The sequence below is a fragment of the Phacochoerus africanus genome, chromosome 2 (genome assembly GCF_016906955.1).
Source record: "Phacochoerus africanus isolate WHEZ1 chromosome 2, ROS_Pafr_v1, whole genome shotgun sequence".
Lineage (NCBI taxonomy): Eukaryota > Metazoa > Chordata > Mammalia > Artiodactyla > Suidae > Phacochoerus > Phacochoerus africanus.
In genome coordinates, this window is record NC_062545.1 from 193,624,271 (window position 1) to 193,638,397 (window position 14,127).

The window sequence follows — 14,127 nt, forward strand, 5'->3', positions numbered from 1 at the left end:
CCCAGGACCCGCTGTGAGGCGCAGTGCGTTGTGGGAAGGTTGAAAGATGGCGGCGCCCGTGAGGCGGACTATGTTAAGAGTGGTGAGGGGCTGGCGACGGTTTGAGGGCCCTTGGGCCCATAGCCTGGGTTCTCGCAACCTGGCTCTTGCGGTCGCACCTTCGAGCAGTAGCTCTCCATGGCGCCTGTTGGGCGCGTTGTGCCTGCAGAGGCCACCGCTGGTCACAAAGCCGCTGACCCCATTGCAGCAAGAGATGGCGGATCTGCTACAGCAGGTGGGATTGAAATGTGGGTCTTGGCTTCAGGGTGAAGTTGGGGAAGCAATAGAGGCACGCTAGCCAGGTTCCAGTTATGATTACGGTACCAAGTTAGTTTGTGTGACTTTGGGCAAGTCACTTTTTTGAAGTTCAGTATACTTACCTGCAAGTAGTACCTACCTTACTAACTTGGTGTAGTACATAGTAGGTTTCTCTAAAAGGTAGTTCGTTTTCATTGATCTTCTCTATAGTCATCTTAGGCAACTCTTTGGAAATGTTCTCTTTCAACACACAGGGATGCCATGGTGAATAAGACGGGTTCGGTCTCCATCATAGGTAGTTGACAGTTTGGAGAAGAAAAACTCTTTGTGATGTGACGAGTGTTAGGAAAAGGCAAAAGGCTCATCTATAACATAGCTTTGATAAAGTCTACTTGTGTGAGGGGCAAGTGAAGAAACATGGGCAAAAACGGAGAAGTGGCTATGAGGGTCTTAAAATCCCTATAAATAATTATTAAAGGAAACTATGTTTACCCATAACCTGAGATGTTTTTGTTTTGGCTATCAAGAGGTATAAACTACACTTCTGTGCTTTTTACTTGGTCTGTTTATTTATTCTGCAGATATTTTGTTAGTCACTTCACAGATAATCATTTAGCACCTGCTTTTTACAGATTTTGTGTTAAGTGCTAGGGATGCAGTGGTGAATAAGACAGACATGGCTCTGGTTTTCAGAGTGCTTCAGTCTGGGGGGGGGATAATCAATAATAAAATAATCACATGACTATGGAACTGCAGGCTCTGTTAAGTGTTGTAAAGGAAAACACAGGGTATTATAAGACTGTTAAACAGGGACCTTTAATTTGATTTTAATGGGAGGTGTCATCTTTCTTAAGAAAGTGATATTTAAATTGAGATCTGATGGGTGAGTAGGAATCTCCCAGGAAAGCATGAGGGAAAATATTCTAGGGAGCAAGAATCGCATCAGCAAATTTCCTATGGCAGAAATGTCCTTGGTGAGTGAGATTCTTACCAAAAAATGGCATGACTGGAGGGTGTTAAGTGGGCAGGCAATGCTTTTATTAGGCAAATTTTCTTTATGGCAGTCTTGACCTCCAATCACATTCTAACATTTTGGCAAATATAACTCAACCCCAAAGTGCTGGCGACCTTTTTTCTTTTTCTCTTTTCTCTGTAGTATTGTTTTTTATTTGTTTTTATTTTTTTGCTTTTTAGGGCCGCACCTGCGACACATGGAGGTTCCCAGGCTAGGGGTTGAATTGGAGCTGCAGCTGCCTGCCTGCACCACAGCTACAGCAACGCAGTATCTGAGCCACATCTGAGACCTATACCTCAGCTCATGGCAATGCGGGATCCTTAACCCACTGAACGAGGCCAGGGATTGAACCCGCAACCTCATGGTTACTAGTCTGATTCATTTCCTCTGAGCCATAACAGGAACTCCTCTCTGTAGTGTTTTGATTGCACGTCTGCTTATGTTGGGTGGTAAACTTCTAAGTCTGTTAAGTGTGCTGTAGCTCTGTTTTATTCTGCCTGTTTTTTTGTTCTTTTAATTTTCCCAGATTGAGATAGAGAGAAGCCTGTATTCAGACCATGAGCTTCGTGCTTTGGATGAAGCCCAACAACTGGCAAAAAAGAAAAGTGACCTTTATGAAGAGGAAGATGAGCAGAATATATTGCTGGCACAGGATTTGGAAGACATGTGGGAGCAGAAATTCCTACACTTCAAACTTGGAGCTCGACTAACAGGTTTGTGTTCTTTTCAGGCCATTTAGTGGCACAGAAGAGGAGGGTATTGTTCCCAAACAAAGGATAGTTGCTTAAATCCTGTTTTGTGTTTTAAGTAACAATTTCAAATGACAAATCTTCTTTCAGTTGGGGGAAAAAGAAATTATTTTCTCTGTTCTTCACATCTACCCCGATAAAATTTTTAAAAGGTCTGTGGTATTTTTGAGTGGGAGGTAAAGGTATTGGGGTAGCCTTTTCTGTCTCCTTTAAGCCTCAGGAATGTTATCTAACTAGTTTGGGACTGAGAGTGGGGGAAATTAAGCCTTTCCACTAGTTTCCTGTATTTTATCTGAAATCCCTCCCAAAGCAGAAAGTTGGTTGAATTCTCTTATCCTTGTTTCACCATGAAGACTGAAGAGTAGAGAAAGTAGAGGCTGATTAAATCAGTAATAGCTGCAAAACCAATGAAAGAGTAGTGTTTGGGTATTGCTTATTTTCCACAGGCTCAAAATATTTTATGTTTTGCTTTTCAAAGGAGGAGTTCAGCATTTGGTTTCTTCTTGTTGCATTTTAGTTTCTTCAAGATTGTGAGACTCTATCCTGAGAGAGGTCAGATTTAGATGGCTTAGGGTTCTAATTTGATTGTGAGCTCTTTGAAGGCAAAGACTGTGGTTCTACCTTGAAGGAGGATTGTAAAACTCTAATCTTCTTGGTCCTGGCAGAACACGATCCTCTTGTCTTCTGTGACCTCTCCTTTCTTTTTCCTCACAGAAGCGGATGAGAAGGATGACCGAACCTCACTACACCGGAAGCTTGATAGGAACCTTATTCTGTTGGTCAGAGAGAAGCTTGGAGACCAGGATATTTGGATGCTGCCCCAGTCGGATTGGCAGCCGGGGGAGACCCTCCGCCAAACAGCTGAGCGAACCCTGGCCACACTTTCAGGTGAGTTCCCTGCCTCCTAAACCCCATAAGACACACTTCAGACTCTGCCCAAGGATTTCCTGGCTGACTGGGCATGGTTTTAAGGGTTGGAGGTAGAAGGTTAATGGAAAATTTGATATTTATAAAAATTTCAGCTAGAAAAGAATCTTAGATTAAGTGAGAGTCTTTGTGCTACTGAGATTTTAAAATTTTTATTTTATTTCTTTTTAATTATTTTCTTATTTTTTTATGATAGTACATTGGTTCTTTTGATGGCACAAGAGAAAAAATTCCTTCACTTGTAAAAGTTATTTGCTCTATTAGACTCCATATTTTTTTTCCCATTCTTGTGTAGGTTGAGGTTTTTTTTTTTTTTTTGCCTAAAACTTACTTTTTCATTCTCTGAATAATAAAATCCACTGTGGGTGCATTTTATTCTGAGGGGGAGGTAGGAGGTCTGTCAGTAGGTTTTGACCAGGCTGTCTTAGTCACTGGCTCCTTCACAGAGCCTCTTCTTCTATTAATTCTGAGCCTGGGGAGGTTGGTAAAGTTGTGGCATTGGTGGAGTAGATCACTCTGGCTGGCCATCACTTCCTCTGTGGAACTCAAGGGTGTGGTCGTAGATGTCATCTTCCTCCCCCGCCTCTGAATGGGCTAATGTTGCTTAGTAGCACTTCCTGGTAGGTCCTTGAATTAATAATTGCCATCATACCTGAAGGATACAGAATTTCAGCTTCTGTTCAGGAGAACTTGTCTTTCTAATAAAGTGTAAAACACTCAGCTCCCAGTTTCCACAGCTTTGCATTCTCCATAGGAATAGGTGATTTTGGTACTCTTTCTGGTTTAATTGGCCCAGATCTTCTTCTGGGCCCAGTTGTCTCTTCACCCCGCCCCTGCCTCCCCTTGTGTCCAGGGCATGTGGAAGTTCCTGGGCCAGGGGTAGAACACAGCAGTGACCCCAGCCATAGTAGTGACAGTGCTGGATCCTTAACCGCTAGGCCACCAGGGAACTCTGGACCCAGTATTGTAAACCGGGTTTTTTGTTTTTGTTTTTGTTTTTGTTTTTTTTTTTGGTCTTTTTGCCTTTTTTTTCTATGGCTGTTCCCAGGGCACATGGAGGTTCCCAGGCTAGGGGGCTAATTGGAGCTGTAGCTGCTGGCCTACGCCAGAGCCACAGCAATGCCAGATCTGAGCCCACGCCTGCGACCTACACCACAGCTCATGGCAATGCCGGATCCTTAACCCACTGAGCAAGGACAGGGATCGAATCTGCAACCTCATGTTTCCTAGTCAGATTCACTAACCGCTGAGCCACGACGGGAACTCCTGTAAACTATTTTATCATCATGGGTATAGCTATGAGGGGGTACTGCTGGCGATTTAGGTCCTACTTACCTTCCCTTCAGTGGCATTGCTGTCTTTCCATTCAGAACACCAAGGGAGCTATCCATGCCCACAGGATTGGGACTTATATTAAAATGTGGTTCAATTTTTACATTATTGAAAGCTTCATTATTTATTGTTTGTTATTTCCTGTCATAAAAGTGATTACGATTTGCTGTTTGGTTTTCTCTTTTCCTACATTATTTTTTTCTTTTTACAGCTGCACTTGTGGCATATTGAAGTTTCTGGGCCAGGGATCAAATTGGAGCTGCAGCTGCAGCCAACCCCAGAGCCACAGCAACATCAAATCCGAGCTGCATCTGTGACCTATGCCATGGCTTTCGGCAGTGCCAATCCTTATCCCACTGAGTGAGGCCAGGGATAGAACACACATCCTCACAGAGACAGTGTTGGTTCCTTAACCCACTGCACCACAGCAGGAACACCAACTACACCAGACTCTTGAATAAGCTTCCCTTGCTTTCGTGTTGTAGTCTTCATTGCTGCCAGAATGAACCTTCCTAAACACAAGTCCCTGTCACTTCTCTGTCTTGAGTTCTTAAAAAGTTTCCCATAAAAGCAGACTCTCAAGCAGGGCCTACAAGGCTTTATTTCTCTGGTCCGAAGTACATCAGTCTTCTGTTGCTGCCTCATTCATGTACATTCTAAGTTCTAACTTTGCAATCCTTTTATAATCAATGAATAATGTGGTTTTTTTTTTAATGCATCTCTGTCTTGGGGCCTGCTGGTCCCTCATTGGAGTGCTTTTCTCCTCACTAGTCTGACAGCTCAGTTTTTAAAACTCAGCTCACACATTCTGCTTTCTATGGTGGAACATTCTGGATAGAGAGAGCTAGTCTCCCTCTAGGCTTCCATAGCGCTTGCGTGTGCCCTTACCCAGGTTATACAGCAGACATTCACTCTGTGTCTGCCATTGCTGGACACTCTCCCAGCAGTGGGATCCCTGTGATAAACTGAACACTGCGCGTGTCCTGTGGGAGCCTGTGTAATAGTGGAGAAGACACTCTTCACTTACTCCATTGCTGTGGAGCTATTTATTAGCAAATAGTCTCTCCCGAGCCCGAATTCTGACTCCCTTGAAAATACAGGTAATATCTTTTCCTTTCAGTCATCCCACTCTTGGCAAAGAACTTAGCACGTGGGAGGTACTTGTTGAATGTTTATTCAGTGCGAGCAGCCTGTTGATCCTTTCTGGCGTGGGGCCTTTGTGGCCTGCAGGAGAAGTAGTGAGATAGTGTGGCATGGGTGGTCTCCAGCTTGCTCTCAGTTTCCTCCGCGTCACGCAGGAGTTGGCAGCTGGCTTCTTCCGAGGATCGTGGTGCTCAGGTGCTCAGCTTCCCTGCTGCGCACCACATGGGAAGGTGCCTCTCCCCTTGGCACCATGCTCTCCTCCTTTGAACATTCCCATTGTAAATAAGTGTGAAAGGGTGTGTTGATATTTTATAGGTGCATATAAAATGAAATATATTGGTTTATTTCAAATTCACTGAAATGGCAAATAATATTAAAATAATTAAAATGGCTAAGAAAACCTCAAGCAGGTACGTATAAAAGTATATGTATATGTGTGTATTATATATATAATACACACATATATATATACACATATATAAAAGTCAAAGTCTATTCCTTGCCTCCCCATTGGCCCACTTCCCAAGTATTTCTGCAAGAAGGAATTCCTAGAAGTGGAATCAATGGTCAGGATAGACACCTTTACGTTCTTGATAGGTACTGCCCAAGTGTTCTGCAGGATGTACTTAGCATTTGACATTTTCAGGGGTGTGTCTAGGGGTGCCTATTTGTCTAGACCTCACCAATATGTGAAATAGTCTCTTTGTAACATTTTTGCCTGTCCAGTCAGTAAAAAAATGCTCTTGTAAATTAGAGTTTCCTGATTGCTAGTGAGATTGATCATCTTTTTGTATATTCCTCTGTTTCATATGATTATTTGTATTTCTTGTTCTGTGAACTGCCTGTTCAGATTCTTTGCTTATATTTGTAATGAACTGTTTTTTTTTAATTTAATTACATGTAGTCCATTTCCGCAGATTATGGAAAAGTAAGATGTATTCATTAAGGGGAAAATTTAGAAAAGTACAAAGAAACATTCCAGTATAATTCTGCCACCCACAGATCCCCACATCACATGTGAATTCCTCATCTAATGCTGATAGTGTTGTTAGTGATTTTAATATTGAGAAAAGCAATTCGTTGTATATGATGAAAAAATATCAAACAGTGTCTAGTAAATGTAGTACTGAAAGAAGTAATAAGTGGAATTCACCTGTGGCTTAGTGGGTAAAGGATCTAGTCACTAGATCCTTGTCACTAGTGGCTTGGGTCACTGCTCTGGCATGGGTTCAGTCCCTGGCCTGGTGGCCCGGTAACTTTCGTGTGCTGAGGGCCCAGCCAAAAAAAAAAAAAGTAATTTTCCCATCTCAGAGGCAACCACCATGAATAGTATTTTGTATATCATTTTAGAAATTGCAAGCACATTCATATTTTATCTGTTTCTTTTTTCCAAATGGTGGGACCATATATATACACGATTACATACCTTCTTTTTTTTTTGTCTTTTTGCTATTTCTTGGGCCGCTCCCGCAGCATATGGAGGTTCCCAGGCTAGGGGTCTAATTGGAGCTGTAGCCACCGGCCTATGCCAGAGCTATAGCAACGCGGGATCCGAGCCGAGTCTGCAACCTACACCACAGCTCACGGCAACGCCGGATCATTAACCCACTGAGCAAGGGCAGGGACCGAACCCGCAACCTCATGGTTCCTAGTCGTATTCGTTAATCACTGCACCATGACGGGAGCTCCCCTTCTTTTTTCTTATACACAGGTTTTAAGCATACATCCACATCTGCGGATGAAGACATATCATTTACTTTTAACACCAGTGTACTGTTCATATATGTATGTACTGCAGTTTGTTTAACCAGTCTATTGCTGTTACAGATAAAGCTGCAGTGAGCATCTGTGCATACTCCTCTGTGCTCACATGGGCAAATGAATATATCCAGGAGGAGGAAATTCTGGAAGTAGAGTTGCTAGATCAAAGGGCATAGACAATTAAAATAGTATTTCTTGACAAATGTAGCACTTCTTCTAATTATACCCCCATAATATGTGTGAGAAAACCTAGGTTTCCCTTATCCTTGAGAAGTAGTGTACAGCTTAAAGTTCTCGAACTTCAGTAATAATGCTGTTATCATTTCAATTTGTATTTCTTGAATTATTAGTAAGATTGAGTATCTTTTAATGAGCTTCTAGGTTCACATTTATTTTCATGTGAACTTCTTCATACGCTTGGTTCATTTTTCTTTCAAAGTTGTTAGTTCTTTCCTCATTGATTTCTAGGTACTACTTATACCTTAAGATATCGTTCCCTTTTGATTGTGATAAAGATATTTTTCCTAGTTTGTCATTTTGTCTGTGAATTTTTTTATGCTTCATTTTTCCTTGCAGAAAAATTTCAATTGTCATGTAGATGAATGTGTTTTTTTGGGTTTTTGAGTTTTGTGTCTAGGTTAAGACTTATCCTCTCAAAAATGATGCAGAAAATATCCCACTTTTTTTTGTAGTACTCTCCTTTTTTCTTTCTTTCTTTCTTTCTTTTTTCCTCCTTTGTCTTTTTAGGGCCGCACCCACAGCATATGGAGGTTCCCAGACTAGGGGTCTATTTGGAGCTATAGCTGCCAGACTATGGCACAAACACAGCAATGCCAGATCTGAGCCATGTCTGCCACCTACACCACAGCTCACGGCAACACTGGATCTCCAACCCACTGAGCGAGGGCAGGGATCGAACCCACAATGTCATGGTTCCTAGTTGGATTTGTTTCCACTGCTGCACGATGGGAACTCCTCTCCTTTTTCTTTAATGAGAAAATTTAAAATACAGAAAAATTCAGAAAATATTAAATGTCCATGAAACCATTATCCAGAATAAACAAAGCTTTTATGAAAATGTTGTTTCTGTTAAATCTTTGGTCTGTATGGCTGTGGTGTCAATTTTGATGTGAGGAATGAGATTGGGATCCAGCTTTATTTTTTCCTTTTAGCTAGCCTCTCTTCCCGGTGCCATTTAGTAATTAATCCATCATTCCCCCATCCTTTGAAATGCTGGATTGGGGTTATTAACCCTTTGTAATAGATTACACATATTATCTGTCCACCTGTATTTGCCTTTTAACTTTGGTTTTCACCCTGCAGCAGTCAGATTGGGTCCTATTTATGCTTTGCACGAGACACTCCCTTTCAAAGGCTGATGAACTTTGCTTTATAGATACCAAGTGTCTTGGTCCTTCATCAACAGCTGGTGACCAGGCTGAGTCTAGAAGCTCGGTGCTCTGACCCCCAGGTAGTGGTATTGAAGCTGCGTTGCTGACCTTGGTCTGAGAGCAATAACTTGACACGAGGAATGGACCCAGTGAACTTGGAGCCTGGGTCCAGGAGCCTTTGGATTGAGAGGAGAAGGGGGTCTTCAGGAATGACCTAGTTCTCACTCCAGGGATTGCTTTTACCTCAGGCTGGAAACGGCTCTCTCAAAGACTCCTGATGGTTTCAGGCACCAGAGTAAACAGGTGGGTGTGTCCTCATCTTCTGGTTGTGTTTCCCCTCTCCCTCAGAAAACAACATGGAAGCCAAGTTCCTGGGAAATGCACCCTGTGGCCACTACAAGTTCAAGTTCCCCCAGGCAATGCGGACAGAAACCAGTCTCGGGGCCAAAGTATTCTTCTTCAAAGCTCTACTGTTAACTGGAGACTTTTCCCAGGCCGGGAAGAAGGGCCATCATGTGTGGGTCAGTAAGGAGGAGCTGGGTGACTATTTGAAACCAAAATACCTGGCCCAGGTTAGGAGGTTTCTTTTGGACCTCTGATAGATTGAGCTGCCTGTGGACAACGCTTGGGCAGGTCTGTGGCTGGACTTCAAGGACGTCATGGGGTTGTCTCATCTTTGTAGGGAATATCAAGCAGCAAACTATATTCTGAGAAATAAACACGTTTGTCATCGTGTGGTCTCGGCTGATATTTCCTCTGAGGACTGCTGGCTTCTCCCTGGGAAGAGAGCCATCTCTTAGGGCGCCTTTTCCTTTTCTCCCATGCCGATAATTGAGTTGTATTGCATTAATTTGCAGTGAATCAACAGGCTTCCTGGATCCAGGAAGAAAGAACAGAAAGAGATGAGTCAAGCTTCTAAAAGCCTTGAGCTCTGTAAAAGCTTCTAGGCCCATGAAGAAGAACACCTAGTGCTCTGTAGTTTTTTTAGTCATTTTCTGTTTGTATTTCTCTCCCTTTCTACTTGATATGAAAGTATATCAATCTAGCCTAGGAAATGATTCCTTCCTTCTCTTCCCATCGCCTTCCTTCTCGCTCCTCCCTCCCTCCCTTTTTCATTCATTCTTCTTCTTCTTCTTTTTTTTTTTTTTTGCTTTTTAGGGCCACACCTGTGGCATATGGAGGTTCCCAGGCCTAGGGGTTGAATTGGATCTGTAGTTGCTACCCTATGCAACAGCCAGCAACGCCAGATCCAAGCCGTGTCTGTAACCTGCACCACAGCTCATGGCAATGCCGATCCTTAACCTACTGAGTGAGGCCAGGGATCAAACCTGCATCCTCATGGATACTAGTCAGATTTGTTTTTGCTGAGCCACAATGGGAACTCCCCATTCATTCATCTTTTAAACATTTTATATTTTAAAAGGACTTAACCATTTATGTTTTCAAACAGTCATGTGAAATAAAGTTAGCCTGTTAATCTCCATTTAGAAAGAGGGGTTGGGGGTCATGGCCAGGTGTGATTGGCTGAGAGTCTTTCTGTGGATAACTAATGGCATAGGAGGAGAATCCGCTCTCTCGCCTCTGCACTGGGGCGCTCCACCCCTCACTGCGCAGCCTGGGTAGCCATTGGTCCCGTGCCTTGCACTCAACCTAGTGAGCATTTGCTAAATGAGGAAGAGAGGGAGGGTCCCAGGTATGCCTCTTTCTGCCCAGAATGGTGATTCCAGTAGCAAGACTGCAGTCCTGGATCCTCTTAAACTTATGGTATCAAGAGGAAGGGCCTGCTGGGTTAAACAGACCGGCCTATGTGACATTAGTTTGTGAAATGGGGTTTTTGCGCCAGAGGTAGCCTCATGTTCTTACACAGGGTCAGGGAAATTGCTCTCTGATCAAGTGGAGGTGCCTTGTCCTCAGAGTCCCTCCCTCTGCACCTCCTGCCTGTGCCCTTTTGCTCCATCCTGAGGGAGATGCCCAGCTGAGGCGTGTTGATTTCCTGGGCCATAGTGGCAGCTTTGGAGTGAAGCCTGGGCAGTGGGAGAGGGTGAGGGCAGCCAGAGGAACAGGAGTGCATTTCTTTTTCTGGCTTTGGGAGTGAATCGTGTCTGTGAACTGCATTGCATGTTCACCTTAGGGACCTCTGACCTGGAAAGGGAGGAATCACCAGGGTGAGATGGTGACTATTTTCCTGAAGGTGGCATGTTTCTTTATGACAAATATATATTGGGTCGTCATCCTCATTTCTGGCACAGAGCTCATAAAACCTTTGGAATTTCCTGTGATGAGAGCATAAATGTCTTGTTAGGTTAATGAGGTGACTTGCAAAGTCCCTTGATAACCTAAGGATGAGGGCTGTACATGTGATTAGATGGCTGGAACTTGCATCTTCAGCCCCTGACCTCTGGGAGGAGAGTGGGGCTAGAGGTTGAGTTCAGTCACCAGTGGCTAATGATATACTCTTTCATGCCCATAGGCTTATAAAGCCCTAAGGATGGAGTTTGGAGAGCATCGAGGTTGGTGAGCACAGGAGACCTGGGGGGAGTGATGCACTGCAAGAGGGCATGAAGCTTTCCCATCCCTTGCCTTCTGCCTCTTCCATGTAGCTGTCTGAGGTTTATCCTAAACCAGTGACCTAGGAAGTAAAATATTTCTTGGAGTTCTCTGAACCACCCCAGCAAATGAATTGCACCCAAGAAAGGGAATCTCGAAGCTCTGTTTTATAGCGAGTTGGTCAGAAGCATAAGTGTCCGCTTGGACTTGCACTTGATGACTGAAGTGGAGAGAGGAGGAGTCCTGTTGGATGGACCTTTGACCCGTGGGATCCAATGCTGTTTTTAGGTAGATAGTGCCAGAATTGCCTTCATTCGTAGGAGACCCAGCTGATGTCTGAGAATTACTTGGTGGGGGGAGAAACCCCACACATTGGGGCTGATACCAGAATCTTAATGACCATTCAAAAGATGGTCTGTTTTGTTACAGAGTTGTTTCTTTGAAGTGAAATAGCATGTATGAAATTGCTAAGTAGATAAATGGTGTCAGGATAACCAGAAATTAGGTTGATTCCTGTGAGGTTTTCTCCAGACATTAATAATTTGAAGTGATCAGGGATAGGATAGAACATCTTAAGAAAAAAGCTGAAAATTGCATACAAGAGCCTTAAAAAAAATTGCAAGTAGTGGCTAGTTTGGTAGTTTCAAGACTCACTCCTAGCTTTGCCACCGTGTTAAGCTTTGCCATCGTGTTCTGGGGCAACTGAGTGGAAAGGGAGGACCCCACCCTTTCCCCACCCCTGCTTTGTTTTACAAAACTGATGGAGAAGGCTCTATCCTGGATTATATTTTTGATTTTGATGAAAGGTCTCTGCTAGGACCGGCATCTCAGGAAGAAGATGGAAACCCAAGGATTTAAGGCTGCAAGGGACCAGTGTACATGCCAGTGGGGGTTCAAATGCATTAGCATCATTGTGGAACTGGATTTTGTTTTGTTAGTGCCCTGGCTACAAAATTCTATAGGTTTTCAGGGGTGTGCTCCAACCCCCTTCCCTCTCTGTTGTTTTGGGAGTGTGATTTTGCAGAATGCAGGTGTTTTTAGCATCATAGTAGAAATGACTGTATATGCTGAGTGCCAGTCTGAATCTTGCATTGGCTGCCAAACATGACTGAAAACCTGTTTCTAGTGTATTCTTGGTGGGGAGATTGCCAGGGAGCAAAGTAGAAGGTGATGTTCTCTGTATTTTAGGGGATGGGAGTCCTCAGAGAAAGCAGTGGGAGGAGAGTACTGTGTGTGCTGTGGGTATTGGGAGTTCAATTTGAGGTGGTTTGTGTGCCAAAGGAGAGAAAGGTTAATGTGTGTGTGTGTGTGTGTAAAACATAAGACAGGCCACCCAGCTCCTAGAAGATTTCTACAGAGGTTTAGCTCCCTCCTGGTTACTTCACCAGTGATTTCCAGTCACATCTATTTTTCCCTCTTGCGGGGACTATGGAGAAAACATCACTGCTTTTATAAACTTGTTTCCCTGATAATGTATCCCCAAGACACCCCTCCTGGTGGGCCATTTCTACACCTTGAACACGCTTCTGGACTTCACACTTCATAGAACAATGAGTTCTTGGTCTGGCTCCCATGCTTAACTTCCCAATCCTAGGGTAGAGTCTGCCTCATGACCATATTCATGAAGTATTTAAGTGAATCCGCTGCTTTCCCCATGAGCGCTGAACTTGGAAATCAGAAAACCTGGGTGTGAATTTGGTTTATGACCTTAGGCAAATTATAACTACTGTCACAGTGGCATGAGTCACAGGAGCTGGGCTAGAGCCGGTACCCACAACATACATTTCTATTTAAACCAAAGAGCAGACATTGTTACTCCTATTTTGCAGATGAGAAAATAGACCCAAAGAGGTTAGTTAACTTGCTTAGAGTTACTCCCTAGTAATTTGACCTCAGGTCTATGTACAAAGTTAGTTCTTAACCGTTCTTAACTTATTTTTTGTCATATGTAACATGAACATGATACTATTTCTCAGGTAGTGTGATAATTTATGTGAAAGTACTTAACACCAGGCATGGCTTGTTATAAACACTCAGTAAATGTTTCCTTCCTTCTGACATATTTAGGCTCTTAAATTCTCCGGAGTTCATCTGTATCATCTTTAGCTTTTACAACTCCCGTTGTTGCTTTTTCCAGGTTACGCATGTGACAACCAAGCGTTTCTGACCTGTTTGGAGAGGAACATGGGTGATTTGGACATTAATAGATTCCTTTGGCCCATCTTAGAATGGGTAGATGGCAGTCAGTCCCATAACCACATCCATCTGGTTGGCCATATTTTCCCCTTGGCCAGGAACTCCAGAGCCATATTAGTCACAGGCTGAGGGTGCACTCAAACCAGAACGGACTTGCTGACCCATTCTATTACCCCAGCAGGGGAAGAGCGGCGTGGCTGTAGGTTCGACAAGCCAAGAACTCACAGCTGACTAAGCTGCAAGCACACACAGCAAGTTAAAGCCTTTTGCCTGAAATCTTAGGGCAGCTCTGCTTTATTTCCTAGAAGCCTGGATTATAGCCAGTCCCTTCAGGCTGCCACTCCACCTGCCTTAGAATGTCAGTGCTTGAGACCATGGGAAGTGAAGGACAAGGCTGTTCTTGTCCTTGCTTCCACAAGTATCCAGGTAGGTGTCTCTGTAAAGACTCAGGGGCAGATCCAGGCAATGAGACTTGGCTGCAGCTGAGGGGCTGCCCCTGGCTTGTCCCCAGTGGTCAGGGGAAGGGATGGCCAAGGAGAGCATTGGTAGCCCAGAGTAAAGAATAGGCGTGTGTGTACACATGCACACTCATTCACCCGCGCACACCTGCTATCAGGGACAGAGGTGGGGGGAAAGACCCTCAGGTTCTCTTTGGCCCAGGAGGGAGAAAAAGGCCCTAATACAGTTAGATGGGGACCATTGAGTGTAGGGCTCTTTGAGGACAGAGAACACCAGGACTAAGGGTTGGGAAAACACATCAGGAAGTCTT

At 43.9% G+C, this 14,127-nt stretch overlaps 1 protein-coding gene across 5 annotated transcripts in view; it reads left to right on the top strand.

The window, feature by feature from the left end:
• The first annotated feature begins 13 nt into the window (after nt 1-13).
• Nucleotides 14-14,127, top strand: part of MRPL46 (mitochondrial ribosomal protein L46) — a 162,262-nt gene continuing 148,148 nt past the window's right edge. For 2 of the 5 annotated variants that reach the window (XM_047767498.1, XM_047767500.1), the window contains exons 1-3: nt 14-274; nt 1,839-2,025; nt 2,776-2,949. In XM_047767498.1, the coding sequence (XP_047623454.1) occupies nt 47-274; nt 1,839-2,025; nt 2,776-2,949 (589 nt within the window). In that variant the 5' untranslated portion in view covers nt 14-46. The other 3 variants (XM_047767502.1, XM_047767501.1, XM_047767499.1) reach the window with 3 other exon arrangements.